General features: G+C 60.6%; 5 protein-coding genes across 5 annotated transcripts; 3 read left to right on the plus strand and 2 right to left on the minus strand.

Moving 5' to 3' along the window:
* The first annotated feature begins 369 nt into the window (after positions 1-369).
* Positions 370-1,826, plus strand: METTL27 (methyltransferase like 27). Its single transcript, XM_062507248.1, has 5 exons — positions 370-477; positions 554-682; positions 763-898; positions 1,024-1,116; positions 1,588-1,826. Exons 1-5 carry the CDS (start codon positions 370-372, stop codon positions 1,824-1,826), a joined length of 705 nt encoding a protein of 234 aa, XP_062363232.1.
* Positions 1,827-3,522: 1,696 nt separating this feature from the next.
* On the minus strand, positions 3,523-4,167 carry LOC134052505 (claudin-4-like). The gene has a single exon (XM_062506982.1). It carries the CDS (start codon positions 4,165-4,167, stop codon positions 3,523-3,525), a length of 645 nt encoding a protein of 214 aa, XP_062362966.1.
* A 2,817-nt stretch (positions 4,168-6,984) lies between these two features.
* Positions 6,985-7,614, minus strand: LOC134052498 (claudin-4-like). Its single transcript, XM_062506967.1, has one exon. The coding sequence runs from the start codon at positions 7,612-7,614 to the stop codon at positions 6,985-6,987; it is 630 nt and encodes a 209-aa protein (XP_062362951.1).
* Positions 7,615-14,536: 6,922 nt separating this feature from the next.
* LOC134052497 (claudin-3-like) lies at positions 14,537-15,181 on the plus strand. The gene has a single exon (XM_062506965.1). The coding sequence runs from the start codon at positions 14,537-14,539 to the stop codon at positions 15,179-15,181; it is 645 nt and encodes a 214-aa protein (XP_062362949.1).
* A 1,227-nt stretch (positions 15,182-16,408) lies between these two features.
* Positions 16,409-19,198, plus strand: ABHD11 (abhydrolase domain containing 11). Its single transcript, XM_062507136.1, has 6 exons — positions 16,409-16,424; positions 17,236-17,371; positions 17,470-17,643; positions 18,063-18,233; positions 18,331-18,512; positions 18,794-19,198. The coding sequence occupies exons 3-6, from the start codon at positions 17,521-17,523 to the stop codon at positions 18,924-18,926; spliced, it is 609 nt and encodes a 202-aa protein (XP_062363120.1). The 5' UTR covers positions 16,409-16,424; positions 17,236-17,371; positions 17,470-17,520; the 3' UTR covers positions 18,927-19,198.
* The last annotated feature ends 3,152 nt before the right edge of the window (positions 19,199-22,350 follow it).

The raw sequence follows: 22,350 nt of genomic DNA on the forward strand, positions 1-22,350 counted from the left end.
GTCACCACTCAGACATGTGGTTAAGTCTCAGGACTCCTGGCCCTTTCCCCCCCTGACGCGCTTGGTCGCTCCCAACGCCCCGAGGGGCAGCACCGGTGGCCAATGGAGCGTGGGGGCGTGGCCGCGGCGGGGTCGCGTGTTCTATGGGCAGTCCTGGGCGGGGTCACTGCCGAAACGCGCATTGGGGGCGTGCCCTGGGCGGGCCGAGAAGCCAATGAGGTGCTGGGGGCGAGTCGCGAGCGGGAGGCGAAGCCAATGGGATTTGGGGGCGTGGCCGGGGCGGAGCCTCAGAATCAACGGGTGCGGGGGTAGGGCCCGGTACCGATCAATTGGCCCGGACGATACCGGGCGGTACCGAGTCCTACTGGGATGGGACTATCGGCGGCCGTCCGGGACAGGGTGGCCGCTGTGCACCGGGGGTCGGCGCTGCCCGAACGGCTGCGGCTCTACGACGGCTGGGCCGCCCGCTACGAGCAGGTACCAGCGGGAACACAGCGGGAACGGGAGCGCCGGGGGACCACGGCTGTCCCCGCTGACCGCCGTGTCCCCGCAGGATGTGGCAGCTCTGGAGTACCGGGCACCGCATCTCGCCGCCGCCTCTCTCGCCTTCGCTTTCCCCGCGCCCCACGCGGAGGCGCGTCTGCTCGACGTGGCCTGTGGCACCGGGCTCGTAGCGCGAGAGGTATGGGCAGGACGGGGCTAACGGGACGGGGCGGGGCGGGACGGGGCGGGGCGGGGGTGACAGTGTCTCTGTCCCCGCAGCTCCACCGGCGTGGGTTCCGCTGCCTGCACGGCGTGGACGGCAGCGCGGGAATGCTGGAGCGGGCACGGAACACCGGGCTCTACCAGGAGCTGCGGCTCTGCGTCCTGGGCAGGGATCCACTGCCCGCGCCCGCAGGTAACGGGAGGGGGCGGACCCCCGGGAACCCCTCGGTGACACCCACGTGTCCCGCAGGTGATGGGCCGGCACCGGGCGGGGGGAGCCCCGGAGTGTCCCCCCGGTGACGTCCCGTGTTCTCGCAGAGCACTACGACGCCGTGACACTGGTGGGGGCCCTGGGCGAGGGGCAGGTGCCGAGCACGGTGCTGCCGGAGCTGCTGCGGGTCACCAAGCCGGGTAAGGGGGGGGGTGCTTCCGCTCCCCGCCGGGACCCCCGGGGTGATGGGGTGGGACACCGACCCCCGGTGAATGTGGGTCCTCCGCTGAACGCTAGACCCGTGGCACAGGTGGGACGTGGCGTTGTCCCTATTGCCAGGGACAGGCGATGGCACGGGGTCCGTGACCCTGCCCACTGCCAGATCTGGGAAGCGGGACAAGGTAGGAGGTGGCAGTAACAGTGCTGGTGTGTGACAGCCTATGCTCAGGCGCGACATCCTGCCCATCCCCTGCCCACTGGCCCCCTGTCTTGCCCATCTCTGCCTGCTGTCCTCTTTATCCCCTGCCCACTTCCCTGTCCATGCCCTGTATGTGCCTGTCCCCTGCCCGCTGACTCCTGGCAGGCTATCGGTGCCTGTGTCCTCACCCTTTCCAAAGGATGCCGTTCCCAGAGAGGGACACCCTGTGTGTTACCTGTCTCCCGTCCCGCAGGCGGCTTCCTTTGCCTGACGACAAGGAGCAACCCCTCGAACCTGCGGTACAAGGCCGAGCTGGAGGTGGCGCTTGGGCAGCTGGAGCAGAGCGGAGCCTGGCAGAAGCTGCTGGCCCAGGAGTTGGAGTACTGGGAGAGGGCCGTCACCGAGGAGGAGAGCACCCAGGGCAATGGCTACATCTCTGGGGTGGTCTACATCTACCAGAAGTGCCCTGTCCCCTACCTCGAGGAGGACTGAGAGTTAGCAAGGTTCTGGATGGGGCATGAGCACTTAACCCCTTATAAAACTGAGCCAAATGGCCCTGTCCTGCAGCAGGGCAGCTGCTGGAGGTGACACTATTTTGGGGGGATTTCTCCATTCTCTTCCTTGGTTCCTTCTCACCAAGGTCAGGGCTTGGGGCCTTGTCTGTTCCTCAGCACAGGAAGGGTCTCCTGGATTCACCAGGGTCTCCTGGGCACCACCTTTAGCTCTGACATTTGGGTATTGACCCCAAAACCTCAACACTCACCATGACATCCCACAGAATCATATGGCTGTTCTGAGGCATGTCCAGTCTGGGATGTCTTCTCTCCACCTCACCCATCTCAGCACTCACGGTCAAAATCTAGATCCTTCTTCACCTCCCACCCCCAGAGTCTTTACCTGGGGACTGTTGGAGGTGGGTTCCCACCACTGTGTCCTGTGGCCTCCCATACCTCATCCTCCCTAGAGACTGACCCAGCCCTGAGGTGCAGGACCTTCCACATCCAGAGTCAAAAGATCAAGGCCAAGATGGCTCCCAGCTGGAGAGGCTTTCCAAGTGCCACATCTGCCTTTCATCCCGTAACAGCTGCTTGAATCTCTCATTTTCCCACAGCTTTGTATGTAATGGTCTGGGCAGGGAAATTAGTTTGGAAGGGATTTGGGGAGCTGGTGGCTGCTCCCCACCCAGGAACCACCCAGCACTGCCTGCCCAGCCTGTTCCCCCACCCCCTTGCTGGGCTGCTTCCACACTTCCTCCTCCACTGCTCCCTTGGGAAGTTTTTTACCCAAATCTCTTGCTGGAATATTTGGGTTTTTTTCATTTTTCCCTTCCCTCAGACCTGTTCCTGCTCATCCTGTTCCCATGTTCCTGGAGAACAGGTTGCATCCTTCCCCTCAGAAGCTGTTCCTCAGTGTGAGGCAATGGATGTGTCTGTCCCTGTCCCTCACCCAGGGGATCCCACATCTTCCACACTTGCCCTCCCCATGGCTCTTGTCAGCCTTCTGCTTTGTCCCCCATGCTTTGGGGTCCCTATGCCCATCAGTATGTGTCCTACTCCTTCCCATTTGTCTCCAACAGTCTCTCCTGGGCAGCTGGGGGTTGTGGCTGTCCCCAGCCCTGCACTGGCCTGTTCAATAAACCCCTGCCCCTGCTGTCTGTCTGCTGTCTGTTGTTCCCAGAGCGATGGAAATGCACACCCTCCTGGGTGGGTGGCCAGGAGCCTGTGAGGGGACATTCAGCCTTTCTCTGGGCTCCCCTTCTAGTCCATGGGGGCTCAGAGCACCTGGTGTCCCCCTATCCCCCCGTGCCTCTCAGCTCTCAGCAGCCTCTCCCTGCCTCAGTTTATTGCTGCAGGGAATGCCAGGAGTACACTGGCTGGCTACTGGTGATCCCCATGGGAGAATGGGGATGTTCCAGGTGCTGGAACGCAGCAGCTGGCAGGGCACAGCACCCCCAGGACACGTTACCATCCTCCCCGCACCGCGCTGTTCAAAATGAGCCCAGGCAGCCTTGATGGCACCAGGATGTTTATAGTGCCTGCCCTGGGGAGAGGCACATATGGGGATGGTGCTGGGGGTCAGCCAGAATGGGGATGGGCAGGAGGAGGCAATGCAGGGGCAGGGTGTGGCATGGAGATGTGGGACAGGGACGGTGGTGCTCTGTCTTGAGCTGGCACCTAGGCACAGCGGCTCACACGTAGTCCTTCATGGCATAGCCCATTGGGCCGCAGGTTTTCACTGCCCTATACTTCTTAGGGTAGGGGTCCTGCTGGGACTGGGATCCTGAGCAGCACAGGACACCGCCACCGAAGAGCTGCAGGGCACTGGAAGCCCAGCCAATGTAGAGGGCAGCCCCCAGCTCTCTTTTGAGGGCCTCAGGCACCATGGGGTTGTAGAAGTTGCTGACAATGCTGTTAGCAGACCAGGAGACAGGGATGAGCAGCATGATGCTGGCCATGATGAAGATGACACCTGCCACTGCAGAGATCCTATTCTTGGTGCTGTTGTCATCCACGCAGCGGGTGCAGTCAGCTCCCGAGAGGGCGATGAAGAAGGCAAGGAAGGCCACGAAGATGGAGGTGACCACCAGGGCACGAGCAGCTTGCAGGTCAGAGGTGAGCTCTAGCAGGGAGTCGTAGGCCTTGCACTGCATCTGCCCTGTGCTCTCGTAGACACAGTTCATCCACAGCCCTTCCCAGAACACCTGGGCCACCACGATATTGGAGCCGATGAAGGCTGTCACCTTCCACATGGGCAGGGCACAGGTGAGGATGGAGCCCAGCCAGCCCAGTGCGGCCATCATCAGTCCTCCCATCTGCATTGTCATCATTGCCATCGACAGTTCCTGTGGGGACAAGCATGGGTGTCACAGGCAAAGCCTACAGCCAGGGACAGCATGGGCTTCACCTGGGTATGTCCTGCTCCCCACCAGGGTGGGAATGGCTGCAGGACAGCATGGGGAACATGAGTGCCATGGGGCAGTGCTGCAGGACAGGACGGGGACCCATGTGGTACTGAGGACCCAGGCCCCAAGCAGGCCAAGGTGAAGGAGCCCCCATGCATCACACTGGTCCCTACACTGTCCCCACAGTGCAGCCTCTACCATCACCCCTTCCCAGGACTTGGCAAGTGTCAGGGAAGGGATGGCTTTTGGGGAGCAGGATGGGGGGCTCACCATACCCATCCCCCAGTGCTCCAGAGTGCAAACCCCACACTCACTCCACATCCTGCCCTGGTGGCCATCCCCCAGTTCCCACCCTACACCCCATTTCACCATGGGTGCTGAGTCTCTTTGGCCACAAGCCTTGTGCCAGGGGCATGGGCAGGGAAGGCAGGCCACCACACCACTCAACACTGCCTGCTCAAGGTTTGGCTTCACTCTCACAGCCATGCTTACAGCGCCCTTAAGACCAGGATCTCCTCTCCAGGAAAAATGGAAACAGGTCAGAGCTCACCTGATCCCAGGTCTGGGGCTCAGCACCTTCTGCGATACCATCCTGGAGCAGCCCTGGGAGCAGTCCCAAGAGGGCAAATCCTGGTAAGGGGCCATGGGGTCACCACAGTAGCATCCCTGGGAGAGGGGTTGTTGGTACAGGGACGCATTGGCCATACTGGCAGCTCCACCATGGTAACGTGACTTCTGTGGCCCTGGCTCAGCCCAAATCCAGCTCAGCCCCTCATGGAGCAGAGTCCACCCATGGGTGCCTGTGCCACACTTGGCGGCTGGGACCAGCCGGGGTTTTATGACCCCAAGCTCAGCAGGTATCAGTTTTGCCTGGCACACCCTGTGGCTCTTGCAAGAGGTTTCACTGTCATTTCCCCTGTCCCAGTTTCGGTTTCTCCAGCCTCTCCTCTCCCGTTGTATCACCACTCCTCACCCAGCACCTTTTATCCTTCAGGAGCCTGATGGACACCCAGCTCTGGGACTTCACATCCCCTAGGCCATGAAAGACCCTTTGGGCCAGAAAGCACAGCCCCTTCCCCCGTGCTCCAGGCAGGCAGGGGCCAGGATAGTGGGAGCCATTCCAGGCATCCCTCCCTAGCGGGGACCTGGGCCACACGAGACACCCAAAACAGGATGGATGTATGACCGCCTGCAGGGGGAGAAGTGGTGGCTCCATGGAACCCCAGAGATGCTCGACAGAGCGTTGTGCTCACATTCCCACCTGACCACCGACACCACGGGGTTACAGGTGTATTTTCCACCACTCCCGTGCCCAGTGAAGGGACTGGGGAGCCCTCCAGCCCTCAGATTCAGATGAGACACACAGAGCCAGGCGGAGTCACCTCTCGTCCCCACAAATACCGAGGTGGGAAGGAAAGATGTTCCCAAGCCAGAGGAGCACTTGCCGTGCCGGAAGCAAGATAGGCAAAACACCCAGCGCTGCCCACGCCCGCCCCGGGCGCTCCCGGCGGGGGCTGTGGGGTGGCCCCGGGGCCAGCACGCCCCGACCCGCCTCGGCCGGCGCCCGCCACCTTCTTCGTGCTCGGGTGGGAAGATCGCGACGGGTCAGGCGTGGGACAGGGGTGGAACAGCCCCGACGGCGCATCCGACGCCGCATCCGGCGCCGCCAAGGCTTCGTGCCGTGGAAGCAGCCGCTCTCACCCCTGGGGCGGCCCGGGGTGGGGGGGGGAACGGCTAGTGATGCCAGGGCTGGAACAGGCGCGGGGATCTCAGGAAGCTCCGAAGAACAGATTTTGGTGATCTCTCAGGTGGACGGGATTCCAGGGCGCAGGAGCACTGGGCTGTCCCACCACCGAGGCGGGTGTTGAAGAGGGTAAAGAACACGAGGCACAGCGGGGTCTGAGCAGCTGCCGTTTAATGCGGGAAGGCTGGATACAAAGAGGGACGGCAGCACAGCCAGGGGTACCGTGAAACCCCACTCCCGGCCCCTGGCACCCCACTCTGAGGCGATGGATGGGATCGGGTCAGGGAGTTGCCCCCAACCAGGGGCACAGCCCCGCTCCGATCTCGCCTCCCCGACTGGTTTTCCCAATTCGACTGCTGCTTTCCCACTCCCAGGATAATGATGCCCCTCGCCCTGGGGAGCTGCCGCGAGAAATCACACTCCATACGGCCGCTCCGAGCCTCAAAAGTAGGTCAAACTCAAAATTTAGGGAACAGGCAAGTGAGAGCTCCTGTCACCCATCAAGATCCTGCGGGATTTGCAGAGTCACCTCGTCCCTGTGGCCACATGGGACAGGTTCACCACTGTCCCTACCAGCACCAACACCGCCACCCACCCCGAGGGACAGACACATCCCGGGGAGCTTCGCGCGGGGAAAGAGAACCCTGTGCCGCCCGTGGGATGGGTTCTTGGGACCTGTGTCCCCACATGGCACACCCCGATACCGGGAGCCAGGAAATGCTCGGGAGGAGCTCAGGTGATGTCTCGGAAAAGATGCCTCAGCAGGATGCTCCGGGGGGAGCAGGACCCCCACCGCGGGCAGCCAGGACAGGATCTCCTTGTCCTCTGCCTCAAACGAGACTAAAGAACCGGCTTCAACCCCGGTGGAACAAAGGCGGCTCTGTCTGCCCTCCCTCGCACCGCCCCGGCGCCCGGCCAGTCCCAGCCCAACCGGGGAAGTTGTGTGTCCCGTGAGGTCCCCACACTCTGGAGCGGCCGGGGGCTCCAGGCAGGCGCGCCGGTTCCTACACGTAGTTGCTGGCAGGCAGCGAGCGAGCCGCCGTGAATTTGGCGGAGTAGGGCTTCTCTCCGCGGGGGGGGCAGGTGAAGCACAGGATCCCTCCCCCGAGCAGCAGGAGCGCCGAGGCCGCCCAGCCCACGTAGAGGGACGAGCCCAAGTCCCGCTTCTGCGAGTCAGAGACCAGAGGGTTGTAGAAGTCCTGGATGATGCTGTTGGCTGACCAAGAGATGGGGATGAGGATGAGGATACCAGCGATGATGAAGATGATGCCAGAGAGGATCATGACCTTGGCTTTGGCCGTGTCGTCCTCCACACAATTGGTGCACTTGCCGCCAGCAACGGCCAGCAGGGTGCCCAGGATGGCCAGGACGATGGCCACCACCACCATGGCACGGGCGGCTTGCAGGTCCTGCGGCAGGGCCAGCAGTGAGTCGTAGACCTTGCACTGCATCTGCCCCGTGCTCTGCACCACGCAGCTCATCCACAGCCCTTCCCAGATGATCTGCGCCACTACAATGTTGTTCCCGACGAAGGCCGTCTCCCGCCACATGGGCAGCGCACAGCAGAGAATGGAAGCCAGCCAGCCGATGACAGAGAGGGCAATGCCCAGTACCTGCAACCCCATGGAGGCCATCGCTTGCTGCCTGCTCCCCTGCCCGCCTCCCGCCGCACAGTGCTGGCTGCCGGGACCATGGCAGGCATTATATGCCTTTGCCGAGGGAGGAGCGACGCTGCAGCCGCCGGCACCAGACGGAGGGGTAGAACCAGTTTCCCGGGATTCTTCCACTTGTATTTCTCCCTGCAGCGATGACACTTAATATCCCAGTTGCTCCCACGGAGGAAGACGCAGGAGGTCCACGCAGGGGACTGGGATCAAGCCACCCAGGTGCAGGAGTGCATCCCTTTGCTGCAGGCAGGCAGGACATGCCCAGGGCAGCACTGGGGCTCAGCCCGGGATGTTAATGGAGAAGAGCAGGTGTCCAGGCACTAGGATGTCTCTGCCATCATTGCCAGAACCCTCTGCTACACCATTTGGATGGGGGTCCCCTCACACCTTCATGCCTCAATTTCCCTCCAGTTCATGGTGACTGCTCTAACATCAGCCTAGCCTCTGGCCCCCCACGGCCCCATGCCAGGGGAGCAGCACACTGTCCCCTCTGGCTGCTGGGCTCCATGCCCAGCAGGACACAACTGGCTCTTGTTTGCTCCTTGGCGTCCATACCAGCACTTCCCAGCCATCCATTAGGCCTCGGGCAGGAGGTGTCATCGCCCAGACCCACAAACCGGTTGGAGAGGCTGCCAGCTCCCCATGAAGGAGAGACGGCACTGCCTGGGGCAACAGGGGGGCAGACCCCAAACCCAGCTCACCTGTGCTCCTGTGCCAAGCCAGGGTTCACACGGCCACCCTCAGACCCAGCTCTGCCCTTGTCCCTCTGCCTGTATGGTGTGGTTGGGTGGGTTGAGGGGCAGATGTGGCCTCGAGCTGTCCCAGTGCCATACCCACTGATTCCAGTGCTGATGCCAATACCAACGCCAGCACTGATGCTGACCTGTCCTCCTTCAATTCATGACTCTCTCACAGGCCCCCTCCCTTCTCCCTCCAAGCTCCTGCACAGGTGCAGCATGTCACCAGACAGATGGCACAGACAGACAGATGGACATTGCACTGTTTCATCACCTCAGCTTAATCCTGGGCCTCTGGAAAAGATAAGAGGCACTGAGATAATATTTTCTAGTTTTCCTGAAGCACTGGGGCTACCATCACAATCCAACCATTTGTGCTTATTGGTTGGTGTGATTCTGGAGCTGCTACTGCTCATGCCGGGATGTCCCTCGGCATTGTGTCCCAGTGTGGTGGAACAAGCCTGGTGGCCCATGCACTGCGGTGCCAGGAGGATGGCTGGGGACACCCATGTCTCACAGCAGACCCCAGCCTAAGGGGATGGTCAGGGTCCTGCCTGCCTGACTTGTGCTGGAGCTGCCCGGGCTCCATCCCTCATTTGTGGGGATTTCCTGGAACACCCACATTACTCACATACCAGTGTGTCCACCCTGCAGCCAGAGCCTTGCTGTCAAGGGCTCTCTTTAATCTACAATCTTTAATCACCAGAGCATCCCTGCTGGGGCCAGACTCTGCCTGAGGTTTTCACCTCCCAGCCGGCTGCTGTAACCATCACATTATTTGGGGTTGGAGAGAGGCACAGGCCCACGTGTGTGTGTGTGTGTGGCTCGTAGGGGCTGTGTCCCCATATGCACATGCAGACAAATGGCAAGGTGGGGAACAGGGACTCCCCTGCACACAGAGCATCAAAGCTTGAGTTGCTCATACTCCCCCTCGGAGGCAGAGTAGGTGCCAGCATGGCCTCTGACAGCCAGTTACTGTAATTAATTCTGGAACATGACATATATCCCACCTGGCAGCTGCCACACAGGGGCAGCTCCTGTGCCCTTCCCCACATTCCCCAGTGACACACCCACCCGGACAGCGCTGCCAGCCCTGTGTCCCCAGCACTGCCAGACAGCAGGACCAACAGACACCGACTCAGTGTGGAGGAGCAGCAGCCAACCCCAGAGCCCTTGGAGCGAGGATGGTGGTGTAGCAAAGGTGGGACCACCAAGAGCTTCAAGACATGCTATCCAGGACAACCACTCTATGGACACCAGCCCCACAGCCCTGTCCCAGGGCTCATTCCCAGTGCATCCTGTGGGAAGCCAGTCCCAGATTTTCCCCAGTGTCACCTGCAAGGAACCATGGCAGAGGCACGGGTCCTGGTGGGACCACAGCCCACTTGCTCAACAGGAAGCTCCTCCACCCCAAAACAGGCTCCTCAACACACTCAACCCATCCTGAGCCTTCACCACCCAGCACCTGTCCCAGCACCCAGACAGGTGTGGATGCCCTGCCTCAAATCCAGTGGGATTCGACGGATGTGCAGGAGCCTGGGTTCCCATCCCTGTTACACTGTACTAAGAGGGTTGGTGAGGGCAGAGCTCCCATCGTGGCATATCCATCAAGAAACACCTTCTGACACTTGTCCTGGGTTCACCAGCATGGAGACACACTGCAGCCCCTCAGCTGGGCAGTGAGGCCATTCCCAGGCAGGGAGGTGATATTAAATACAGTGTCACCACAGTGCGAGACTCTGCTGGGTACACAGCACAAGCTGCGTCACCCTGACCTTGCTCAAGGCAGAGGACACCCCGCAGAGAGAGAACTTGGGGCATGAATCTCCTGCCAAAAGAACTTGGGGATCTCCCCACCCAGGATACGGGTGACAGTCCCACCTCACATACCCCACACCACTGATCCAAGAGCCCGTCACATGGACTGAGGACCCACACATGGACCCACCAACCTGGCTACCTCAAGGTCCCAAAAAGGCAGGTGAGACTTGCCAGCAAACGATGATCCACCGGGATTTCTGGCTTCACATCTGCCAAGTAAGGCACTGCCAACAGCCCTCCCTCTCAGCCTGCGAGGAGTGGGGCAGCCTCTCCCTGCTGGAGGCCGAGGATCAGTTACCGACAGCCCAGAGACTGAATGTTCCCAAAAAACATCCTTGCCCAACATAAACCCCTCGGACTGACTCAAATATGCACAGTCAGGTTGTTTCTTGTCATAGGAAAGCAAAGTCTTATCAGGAGGGGAGCCACGAGCTGGGACCTGCGGAGTCCCTGCAGGAAGAGAAGGGACCTTCGGCCTGAAGTCGCTCTGAAAGTCAAAACTCTGTTCAGTTTCTGAGCAACAAGTGGCTCTGAACACGGAAAACACCCCTAAGCACTACCAAGGTGGTTGGCGAAGGGATGGAGGAGATGATGGATCAGGAAGGGGGTCACGGGCAGTGCAATGGGGGTGTCCCCACCGGCGATGCTCTGAGGACACGAGATGCCACGGCAAAGCCCTGGGGAAGGCGATCAGAGTTCTCGGGGTGGGAATACCCCAGGCATGGTCCAGCATCCCCCAGCGAGCCTCTAGCCCCCTGCCACATCCCGCAGGTCCATGTCCCCCGCCGTCCCCAGCCCCCATGTGCCACAGCCCCCTCCCCGCCCCGCTGGCAGACAGAGCTGCCATTGATGCTCGGAGCTGCCTCACCTGCTCCCGCCGCGCCGAAGGGGCTCCAACAATGGGCTGCCTGTGTGCCCTGGCCGGGGCAGAGCCAGCAGCCCCGCGCCTGAAATATAAGCAGCCAAGGCGGCATTTACCGCCCCGGCTCCGCTCCCCCGGGGGAAAAAGCGCCGGCACTCCCGACCGCAGCGGCGGGGAACACCCCAACTCCGCCGCGCACGTGAGTGGGACGCGGCCCCGCGGCGCCCGGGGCAGTTTCTGCCGTCACCTCCTGTGCACCCCCGGGGTGCTGCCGGGTGCCGGGTGCATGGATGGGGGATGCTGCAGTGGGTGTCCCCCCGGTCAGGGCAGGTGTCCTTCCTTTGGGGACACCAAACTGGTGATGCTCCCGTCACTTTGGGTTTGATATTCGTTTGGAGTCTCAGCATCACAGTGGAGCAAATCTGTCCCTGTGTCACCACTGAGTTCTTGCAGCCACCACATTTTGTCCCCATCCCGAGGGACTTGGATATACCTCATCCCTCCCCAGCTGCGCGGCAGTGCAGAGAGACTGCACCGGGGAGGGACATGCAGCAGTTGGGGTGGGGATGCTCCCAGGAATCCCCCAGGGACGCTGGCCCTGCTCAGCTCTTCAGTAAACACCAGTGAGCTGGTTTGCTCACCACAAGAATGTGTCCTGCCAGGGGTGGCTGGCACCCTGAAACCCCAGTGATTTGCTCCTTCTTCAGTCATTAGTCAGGCAGCAGCAGCTGCCCCAGGCCGGCACGACACTAGACACAGCCTGTATTTTTGTCAATTTGGGATGACAAAGTGGGGACGCTGCATGTGGGATTCTGATTGCAGGGTAAGGGGCTGTGGTGTTTCACTGCCCTGTCCTACCCCAGCTCTGCCCCAATAGCTCCTACCCCATACCCCTGCCGCAAGTATCCCACTCTTCTCCTGCTCCACAGCCCTACCTCGAGTATCCTCCTTGTCCCACATCCCTACCCAGAGGTATCCCTCCCTCCTACCTCCCACTCCTACGTGGGTTATCTCCCCTGCCCCATGCCCTGGTATTGAGTATTCTCATTGTTCCACAGACCTGGGGGTATAACCCTGCCCCTACTCTTGTGCCCCATGGCTCTGTCTGGGGTGTAAACCCCCTTCCCCAGACCCCTGTCTGGGGTATACCCCTGCCAGAAAGCCCTGCTTGGGGTACCCCCACATCCTACAGCCCTGCCTGGGGTCTCCTTCTGTCCCAGAGCCCTGCCAGGGGAACCCCTGCCCACAGCCCCACCACCACATGTGCACTGGGGGAAGGTGTGTATGTGTGTACCTGTACCACCAGAATGTGCCTGTTCACCTCTGCCTCTGAGTCAGTCTCTGTGTGAGTATGTATGTATGCATGTATGTGTGAGTCTGAGTGTGTGTTATCTGTGAGTCTGTGTGTCTGTGAACCTGTCTGTGAGTCTCTATGTGTGTCTGTCAATCAATATGTCCATATGTCTGTCTCTGTGTGTCCCTGTGTCTGTCTGTGTGTCTATGTGTCCATGTGTTTGTGTGTGTGGCTGCATGCCGGGGCGTTGCTGCCAGCAGAGGGGGTGTGGGTGTTTGTGTGTGCGTATGTGTGTGCGTGCCTGTACCTGTACCTGTACCTGTACCTGTCTGTGTGTTTGTGGTTTGTGTGTGTGTGTCTGTACCCCTGTGTGTGTTCACCTGTGTGCCTGTGCATTCCTGCACCCCGGGGCGGCAGGCACTCCCCTGTCTGCACATGTGGGGCCCTCGGCAGCCCAGCCTCCCTCATGTTCACTGCTGGCAGCCCAGCGGGCCTGGCCCTGTGCCCACTGTCCCTGTGACAGCACTGGACCGTGGACACCCACCCCGAGGTGCCCCCGAAGGCCAGGACCCCCAGAGCCCCCAGCAACAAGGGCACAGAACCCTGGGGGCTGCTTGCACAGCAACTCCCCAGCAGCAGAGACGGTGTCACCCCTGGGTATTACCCAGGTGTGGGGATTTTGGGTGCATTCAGGTAGGTGATCACGCTACAGTGGCATAGCAGAAGCTTACCCAGCCAGGTACAGGCTACTTTGAGGATGCTGTTGGTTGGCAGTGGCTGGATACAGGGGTATTGGGGTGTCACAGCATGGCGGTCAGACATGGGGTGCTGCAGGGGGCTGGAGGTCAAGTTGGGTGGATATGGGGTGCTGGGTGACATGGGGTGACAACAGCTGACCCAGCCATATATGGGGTATCAGGGTGCTGTGAGGCGACCCTGCTGGCTATGGGGGTTCAGAGTGCTGCAAGGCAATAGAAGGTGACCCATCAGATACAGGGTATCAGGGCACTGTGGGGCACTCAAATATAACCCCACTGGTTGTTTGCTGTCAAAATACTATGAGGGCACCCAACTCCAACCCCTCTGGCTGTGGGGTGTCAGGGTACTGTACTGTGGGGTACAGCCAGGCAATTGCAGGGCTCCCTCCCCCGCCCCATCCCAGCTGCACGACGCCAGCTGCCAGCATCCCAACGTGCTCTTGAGTAGTTAATAAGTTGTAGAAGAGATTTTTGGAGCAGGCAGGGAACAGGTAGGAGCAAGCCTGTGTCCAGCAACCGCATTCCTGGGGGAGGGGGACTGGAAGCACTGGCACTACCCCTGGCATTCAAGGCTGGGGGGGAAACATGCACCCCACAGCCATGGGGCTGTTGCTGCCAGGTCTAAAGGGATTGCTCATGCCTTGGGATAGTTTTCCCTTTGCCAGGTGCCAGCTCAGGTTGTCAGGGTAATGCTGCCGGGGTGGTTACGTGCATTATCTGCTTCCTTCAATGTCACAAGACTTGTGCAGAATGAGTAAAGATATTTATCAGTCAGTCAGAGGATCTCTGACAGTGCTCTCGGCCCAGCAGGGTGGGAACAGGAGAGGCCAGGCTGGAGGGGTTCCTGCTTGGGCCGGGAGCACCCACAGGTACCCTGGAACGGTGACACAAACCTCACGGCATGGCGAAGGGGTTGCACTTTGCACGGTGATGCAAAGGTGCCCAACGGTCACCGAACCCCAGTTAAACGTGAGCACTGACAACACTACAGAAACCAACAAACCCTGACCTGCCAGCACCTCCATGGGGGAAAGGTGAATCCTTGGGATTTCCAGGTCCACAGAAGAGCTTTGGTGGGAATGAGAATGGTGGTAGTGCTTCCTGATACCCATCAGCCGAAACCAGGGGATGGCTGTGGCAGGTGGCGTTTCTCCTCCTCCCACCCTTCTCTAGTTACCCAGCGCCATCTCTGCAAACAAAGGGGAGGGTGTGGGACGCAGGTGATGGTGACGGAGGAGCAGAGAGGAGCGTCCAGCAGCCAGCACTGAAACCCCACCCCGGGGCCAGCCCATATAAATAGCAAGCGCACAGGTGTAAGCCGATCCCCCGGCTGCAAGCGGCGGCGGGTGGCAGCGACGGTCTCGGTCCGTGGGTTCTTCTCTGCCATTGCCTGGAGCGCGTCACTGAACCATCCACCATGTCGATGGGGCTGGAGATCGGCGGCGTGGCCTTGTCCGTGCTGGGTTGGTTGTGCAGCATCATCTGCTGCGCGCTGCCCATGTGGAAGGTGTCGGCCTTCATCGGCAACAACATTGTGACGGCCCAGATCCTCTGGGAAGGGCTGTGGATGAGCTGCGTGGTGCAGAGCACGGGGCAGATGCAGTGCAAGGTCTACGACTCCATGTTGGCGCTGCCGCAGGACCTGCAAGCCGCCCGCGCCCTGCTGGTGGTGTCCATCATCTTGGCCGTCTTGGGCTTAATGGTGGCCATTGTGGGCGCCCAGTGCACCCGCTGCGTGGAGGACGAGAGCACCAAAGCCAAGATCACCATCGTCTCTGGCGTCATCTTCCTCCTCTCTGGCGTCATGACCCTCATCCCTGTCTGCTGGTCGGCTAACACCATCATCCGGGATTTCTACAATCCACTGGTGATTGAAGCACAGAAGCGGGAGCTGGGGACCTCACTCTACGTGGGCTGGGCGGCCTCCGCACTCCTGATGCTGGGGGGGGGCCTGCTCTGCTGCTCCTGCCCCCCCAAAGACGACAGGTACCCCACGGGCAAGGTGGCCTACTCCGCCCCACGCTCCGCCGTCACCAGCTACGACAAGAGGAACTATGTCTGAACCCCCCCCCCCCCCTCCAGGGTCCCCCGGCACCCCTCGATATCCCTCACCCCACCCACCCACCCTGGGACCCCTCATTGCCCTCCGTGGGGCTTGGGGGCGGCAGCGCCGGGGCGGGGAGAGAGCGAAGGAGGGGACGGGGACGGCCGCGGGGTCAGGGCCGGGCTGTGTAAATAGAGACAGTTTCGGTTAAACACGAGGCAGTTTCGGGTCGGCGGGAGAAGCGGCACCCGGCGAGGTCCTGCCACGCCGATGGGGAAGCATGAGGACGGGATGGGACGGTGCTCCCCTGCTGTGTCCCCCCATCGCTGCTGGCCCGGCACCGTCTGTCCCTGTTACGCGTGGTCTGTACCGGTTACATTTGTCAATAAACGTGTCCCGTTTTGGTACCCGAGTGTCCTTGCGATATGCGGCACAGGGAAGGGGGACGCTGCTGCCCAGCCCCCAAGGCACACTACACACCCTGCTACGGCAGCACCGAGGGGCACCGAGCTGGGGACAGAGGGCTCAGCCGCAGCCGCTCTCCCTCCTGCGCCGGACGTCCCTGCTGGGGTGGGGACCCGTCGTCCCCCTGCATTCCAGGGGCAGCTTTCCGGGAACGGTCGGGGCGGGAAGAAGCGGTGGAGCCGCTGGATGCCGCAGGGACACTCCCTGCGCAGTCCAAAGTCTGGGGCCGCCGGGGGGGCCGTGAGGCGCTTCCCTCGCCCGGGAGCCGCGCTGGGGCGAGGCCGCCCTGCTCGGCCGCTCCCTCCCGCCCGCCGCCACGCTCCAGCGGGCAGAGACAAAGGGGCAAGAGCCGCCGCAGCAGCGGGGAGGCGATCCTGGGGGAAGCGCGGCCGGGGGCGGCGAGTGCGGGGCTGAGCCGGCCGGTCCCGCTGTGCCTGCGGGCTGCATCGGGCACAAGGGCGCTGCGGAACACCCCTGCTCGCAGGGAGCCGCCCCGCCCGGGTCACTTCCCTCGGGTCCCAATCCCTCTGCCCCGCTGCCCGCTCCGGTGCCCGCGGGGGCAGCAGGGGGACGGGTCCCGCCGTGACCCTCCCCTCGCGCGCGCTGCCGCCATCTTGCCGCGCGGGGGCGCCCGCCACCGCTGGGCGGGGCAGGGGCGGGACCGCCCGCGCACGTCGCGTCACGGCCCGCGCGCCGCCGCCATGGTGCTCCGCCGGCTGCCCCGCGTCCCCGCCCCGCCGCCCATCCCGCGCTCCCTCCGGCAGCCTGCCTCCGCAGCCGCCCGCTCCGCGGCCACGTAAGGGCCCGGCCACGTGCGGGATGGGGGAGGTGGGAGGGGTCCTGGGAAGGGCCCGGGGAAGGAGTCCCGCGAGCAGGGGCGGGGCCCGCATAGGGGTCTGGCCACGCCTCCATCAAAGCCACGCCTCTTGGTCGGAGGGTCCCCACAGGGGCGGTGGGCGGGTCTCACCGTGCCCCAGCCACTTCCCCTGCCCCGTGTGCCCTTGGCCCAGCCCTGGCCGCGCTCTCACGGAATCCCAGGCTGGATCAGGCTGGAAGGGACCACAGAGGGTCCCTGGTGCCACCTCCCTGCTCAGGCAGGGCCATCCCAGAGCACAGGGCACAGGGTTGTGCCCATGTGGCTCTGGAATATCCCCGCTGAGGGACACTCCAGCCCCTCCCTGGGCAGCCTGTTCAGGGCTGGGCACTGCCCAGGGCAGAATTTGTGCCTCCTGTGCAGGGGCAGTTGCTGGGCTCAGTCCCTGCCCGTTCCTCTGGTGTCACTGCTGGGCCCTGGAGCAGAGCCTGGGCCCTGCTCTGACCCTCCCTGCACACAGGGACACCCAGGGCTGAGGGTCCCTCTCAGCTGGGGCTCCTCTCGAGGCTCAACAGCCCCAGCTCCCTCAGCCTTTCCTGGGCGCGGAGATGCTCCAGGCCCTCCTCATCCTCACAGCCTGTGCTGGCCCTGCTCCAGGAGCTCGCTGTCGCTGCTGTGCTGAGGATCCAGAGCCGGGCACAGCACTCCAGAGGTGCTTCACCAGGGCTGGCCACAGAGGCAGGATCACTTCATCCCTGCACTTCTGGCCATACCCATGCCTGTCTCCCTGCAGTGCAGTGCCTGTGGCCCATGCGGAGGTGGAGGGTCGCAGGGATCGGCCACCCCTCATCTTGCTCCACGGGCTCTTTGGCAGCCAGGGCAACTTCAAGACAGTGGCCAAGACACTGGTGCGCCATGGTAGTGGCAAGGTGAGATCCAGGGGCTGGTGGGAGGGGCAGCACACAGGAAGGAGTCCAGGGTCATGGTGGGCAGTGCGTGGGGTGACGTGCTGCCCCTGCCCAGGCAGGTGCTGACAGTGGATGCCCGGAACCATGGCAGCAGCCCCCACAGCCCTGTGATGACATATGAAGCAATGAGCCTGGACATGCAGCACCTCCTGAGCCGCTTGGGCATCACCAAGTGCATCCTCGTGGGACACAGCATGGGGGGCAAGACGGCCATGACGCTGGCCTTGCAGCGGGTCAGCAGGCATGGGGTTGGGAGTGGGGTCACAGGCTCAGGAAGTTCCAGGGAGGGCTGTAGGAAGGGGATGGCAGCTTCTGAGACTGTTTACTGATGCCAGCCTTGCCCCCAGCTCCACAGGAACTTGTCTGTGTCAGGGTGGGTGCTGTCCCACACAAGAGCTGTAAGCCAGGCTATGGGAGCAGGAGCAAATCTATGTCCACCAGCCCATGCTCTGCCCTCTCCCTCCAGCACCGATTGTGATGGAGCTTGGAGATCTGTGCCAAGCACAAGGACTCTGCGAAGGGCACACTCTGCTGAAACAGGAGGGAGCTAAGAGCCTCCAGGGAGTCTGACAGGGAGTGGAGCCCTGTGCCCACTCCACTGGGGAGATCTTGGGAGAGCCTGGCATCTGATCTGCTCTGCTTGTGTCTCCAGCCAGACCTGGTGGAGCGCCTCATCTCTGTAGACATTGGTCCTGGCTCAACTGCCCCCGTGTCCGAATTCTCTGCCTACATCTCGGCCATGAAGGAGGTGAAGGTCCCAGCAGGGCTGTCCCGCTCAGCAGCACGCCAGCTGGCAGATGACCAGCTGCAGCCCGTGGTCAAGGTAGGAAATCTCATGGGAGATGTGGGAGGATGGAGGATGCCAAGACATTCTCCTCTGTTGCTCTTACTGAAGAGCACATGATCCCCTTCCATGGCAGCTCCCACAGCTGAGACAGTTCCTTCTCACCAACTTGGTGGAGGTGGAGGGCCGCTACGTGTGGCGGGTGAACCTGGAGGCTATTTCCCGGCACCTGGCAGATATCATGAACTTCCCTGTCTTCCACAAGCCCTATCCTGGTCCTGCACTCTTCTTGGGAGGATCCGACTCGCCCTATATCAGGTGAGACTGGAGAGAAGCAGTTCCAGGTCTGTGATTTGACCTTTTGTGCTCTTTGCAGCTGCTGAGAGTGGGAGGAGCCCCTGGGATGGGGAAGGTCCTGAGCAAGGGCTGTTCCTCCAGCAGCCAGTGACACCGACATTCTGGAGCAAGGGGGAATTTGGGGGCCCCGTGGGCTTTCCCAGCAGGGAAGAAGTCATACCTGGGATCATCCTCTGCTTGGGAAGGGTGAGAGAAGACACCAGGAGGGAGCTCGGATCATGGCATGTTCCCTTGTTCTGCAGCTCCAGAGACTACCCAGAGATCCAACGCCTCTTCCCCAAGGCAGAGATCCAGTACATTAAAGGTGCAGGCCACATAGTCCATCAGGATAAATTTGAAGAATTCATCACGTCTGTCCTCAATTTCCTGCCATAGCTGTGGCACTGCAGGGTTTCTGCAATGACCATGTGGGTCCTGAAGAGCTTTGGGCAGTGACACAGGGTTCGGGCTCTGAGGATGGTGTCAGCTGGGGCTGGCTGTCCTCACTGCAGTCTGATCCTGCCTGCAAGACCTTCTCCCATCCTGGTTCTCCTGCAGCCAGAGCAGAAAGGCCCCTGCATCCTGCTGAGATCTCCTGCCACCTCACAGGGACATGGGGTGGCAGTGGCTCAGGACACTGTCCGGCCTGCACAGGGGTGTCGGGCACATGCAGGGGGCAGGAGAGCCCTCGTGTTTTCCTGTTGTCAGACCCTTCCATGGATCTGGCTGTGACTTTGCAGAACGTGCAATAAAGTTGAATCCATGTCAAGGCTGAACCAGGGTTGGATGTGGCCATGGAGGGCAGGGCATGTGTGTGGCGCACAGAATGGGGTTCTCAGTTAGCAGCAGGGATGCTGGTGGGAAGTGATAGCTGGACTGGGCCCTAATGTGACAAGCTGTGGGAGCAGTGCATGTGAGATACAGGTTTGAGGATCTTTCTTGACTCCCAAGGGAAATTGCATCCTTGCTCTATGTAAGGCAATGTAAGGATTTGGGAGTGGGGCAATCTGCCTGGAGCAAGGATCTTGTCTGCCCAGGCTGTCCCAAAGGCAGGTGTCACTTCATCCCTGAGCTTCCAACATTTCACCTCTCCCAGCTGCTCTGCATCCTCCCTGTGCAGCATAAAGCCCACCCATCATGGGCTGGAGGCAGAGGAGCAGAGTGTCTGCTTCAAAAAATCCCTTTATTGGACAACTGGTAAAGCTGGGGACAGGGCAGGAGTGACTATGGGGCTGACAGTTCATCTCTGTCACAACTGGGGACACGCTCTGTGTGCGGACAATAGAGACACTAACCATCTCTGGTTTTGCTGCTCCAGAGCCAGGTGTCTGCTGCTCCTTGGGATGAGTTTGCTTAATTTGGGGTTGTTTGGAGGCCCCAGAAGGGTGGGAGAGAAGAAGACTGAGGATCTTTTATTTGAGGTATGCCTGTAGTTGCCTAGCAGAGCCGGCACCAGGGACTGCTTTGGAGATTTGCTGTGTTTCTGCAGAGCTTTCCTTTCCCTTTCCCTTTTCCTTTCCCTTTTCCTTTCCCTTTTCCTTTCCCTTTTCCTTTCCCTTTTCCTTTCCCTTTTCCTTTCCCTTTTCCTTTTCCTTTCCCTTTCCCTTTTCCTTTCCCTTTTCCTTTCCCTTTTCCTTTCCCTTTTCCTTTTCCTTTTCCTTTCCCTTTCCCTTTCCCTTTTCCTTTCCCTTTTCCTTTTCCTTTTCCTTTCCCTTCCTTCTGCATTGGCCTTGACTTTTCTGCTATATCACCCTCAAATTCAAACATTTTTTCTCTGTGTATAATTGTTTTCCAATGAAGAACATCAGACCAATAAGCTCCAGAGTCACAAGCTACTGAAATGAGTTCCTTGGGTACCACCAGCCAGCTGGGGGTGGGGTCTGGCCCCAGCTATGAGGACACAAGACCTTTGGACCCAGCTCTGGAGCCCAGGATCAGTGGGGGATTTCTCCCCACTCCTTCCTGCTGGCCAGGTACCAGGTTTGGGGCTGGTAAAAGGCAAAAGGTAGCTACAAGGTGTGAAGAGTCTCACCATGGCAGGAAATCAGTGGCCTGAGAGGTAGAGAGAGAGAGCTTCATTGTAGTCCATTCTTGTGATGGCATCTGCTGAAGGAGCATAGGGAAGCACTGTTGGACCTGGGGTGAGAGAGACAGCAGGGAGAAATGACAGCAGCTCTGTTTCCTGCATGGGAAGGGTACAGGGAATCAAAAGACATCCCGGAGGCCTGTCCAGGCATGTGTCTGGTGGCATGAGTGATGCCATGGGCTGGCACCAACTGACTGGGCTCTATGCCCATCAAGTGTCAGCATGCTGATGCCTCCAGAGATCCATCTGATGTCTCAGGCAAAACCAGACCCCTTTTTGACAGCCTGCTCCCAAGGGGTCTGCCAAGAAATTACTGTCCTGGCCTGAGCTCTGCTCCAAGCAGGACATCTGATCCTTGGCACAGGTGCAGCTAACCATAAACCCCACCTTTAGGAAGACCTCTATGTGGTTGTTGCAGGCATGGTTTCAGAACTGCTCTATCAGGAATTGGGTAGGAATAGAGCTTGTTGATGACCTGCTGGACATGGTATCTGGGGTGACAGAAGATATCAAGCATGACTTCACTAGTGTCCATCACTGCAACAGTGATTAATGTTGGATGCCAGACCAGCAGCCTGGGGTACCTTCTCTAAGATCATTCTATTAGGCACATCTGACCAACAGCATGGAAAAAGGACAAGGCATCCTAGGGAAGACACAAGTGATGTGAATATTTTCTCAAACCTCTTCTCTCCTGTTTTCCCAGCTGCCATGATGGCATGGCTTGGAGCTATCCGAGACCCAGCAGGAAAAGCCAATTTCCACCGCAGTGGCTGGCGGGGGGATAAAATCGGCAGGAGGAGTGCAGGCAGAGCCGGGGGAGGGGCGAGGGGAGGAAGCCCCGCCTCCAGGGAGGTGCCAGGGATGGCAGTCACAAAGCTCTGGCCCTGGTGCTGCTAAGGTGACCTGCGGGTGTCCTGAACAGCCGTGTGCCCTCTGCAGTGGGGTTCCCTGCAGTAAAGGCTGGACTCAAAGACCTCAAAGGTCTTTTCCAGTCTAACTGATTCTGTGATTCCGTGCTCTCCTGCCCTGCTCCTTGGTCGGCAGGCCCCTGGCTCCCCTCACCCCTTGCCTGCTTTATTAGGGTGGCTGGGCTATGCTCCAGCCCTCCTCTCATCTACTCTGCCCACACCACGTGGGCTCCTTCTCTGTCCCTGATGTCGCAGTACTCACTCGGGGAGCACTGCTGGATCCACTGCTAGCCCTGGATGCCAATGGGCGCTAAGGGGGTACCTGAGTGTCAGGAAAGCACGGCAGTGGCACGGCAGAGGGCCCTGCAAGCAGAAAGCCCCTCAGTTACTCTGAGAAGTGCCTGCAGCAAGAGGGGCTGTTACAGGGCAGGGCCCCTTGGAGGGGCCCCTGTTCAGGCTCACGGGGGACAGCCACCCCCAAGGGCCCTGTCATCACAGGGTGGCAAGGGGGTCTCAGCACAGTGATAACCAACTGGCACTTGCCTTTGAGTCTGAGACACTCCCCAGGGCTAGACCCTGCTCCAGCATTCCACTGGAGGTTCTGGGCAGGAGCAGATCATGGCCCTTCATCTCTCACCTGAGTCAGCCCACACCCAGCTGCTCCACCATCCTGAAGCTGTCAGTAAAGATCTGGCTGGCCTTGGTGCCCTTTCTGGAGCACAGTGTTTGAGGAGTCAAGCCTTATCCGTGTGCATCTTGCATTGATCTTGCACCTCTTCCACATAACCAAGGCTCAGAACCCTTTGGGTCAGCAGGTTGTCCA

This window comes from Cinclus cinclus, chromosome 22 (genome assembly GCF_963662255.1).
Source record: "Cinclus cinclus chromosome 22, bCinCin1.1, whole genome shotgun sequence".
NCBI lineage: Eukaryota > Metazoa > Chordata > Aves > Passeriformes > Cinclidae > Cinclus > Cinclus cinclus.

Excerpts from the sequence above, each read along its gene's own strand:
- METTL27 (XM_062507248.1), top strand. The coding sequence starts at position 370 with ATGGGACTATCGGCGGCCGTCCGGGACAGGGTGGCCGCTGTGCACCGG. Across the intron at positions 478-553 it reads GGGCCGCCCGCTACGAGCAG|GATGTGGCAGCTCTGGAGTA; the intron begins GTACCAGCGGGA and ends GTGTCCCCGCAG. Across the intron at positions 899-1,023 it reads TCCACTGCCCGCGCCCGCAG|AGCACTACGACGCCGTGACA; the intron begins GTAACGGGAGGG and ends GTGTTCTCGCAG.
- LOC134052505 (XM_062506982.1), bottom strand. The coding sequence starts at position 4,167 with ATGGCAATGATGACAATGCAGATGGGAGGACTGATGATGGCCGCACTG.
- LOC134052498 (XM_062506967.1), bottom strand. The coding sequence starts at position 7,614 with ATGGCCTCCATGGGGTTGCAGGTACTGGGCATTGCCCTCTCTGTCATC.
- LOC134052497 (XM_062506965.1), top strand. The coding sequence starts at position 14,537 with ATGTCGATGGGGCTGGAGATCGGCGGCGTGGCCTTGTCCGTGCTGGGT.
- ABHD11 (XM_062507136.1), top strand. The coding sequence starts at position 17,521 with ATGACATATGAAGCAATGAGCCTGGACATGCAGCACCTCCTGAGCCGC. Across the intron at positions 17,644-18,062 it reads TGACGCTGGCCTTGCAGCGG|CCAGACCTGGTGGAGCGCCT; the intron begins GTCAGCAGGCAT and ends TTGTGTCTCCAG. Across the intron at positions 18,513-18,793 it reads TCCGACTCGCCCTATATCAG|CTCCAGAGACTACCCAGAGA; the intron begins GTGAGACTGGAG and ends CTTGTTCTGCAG.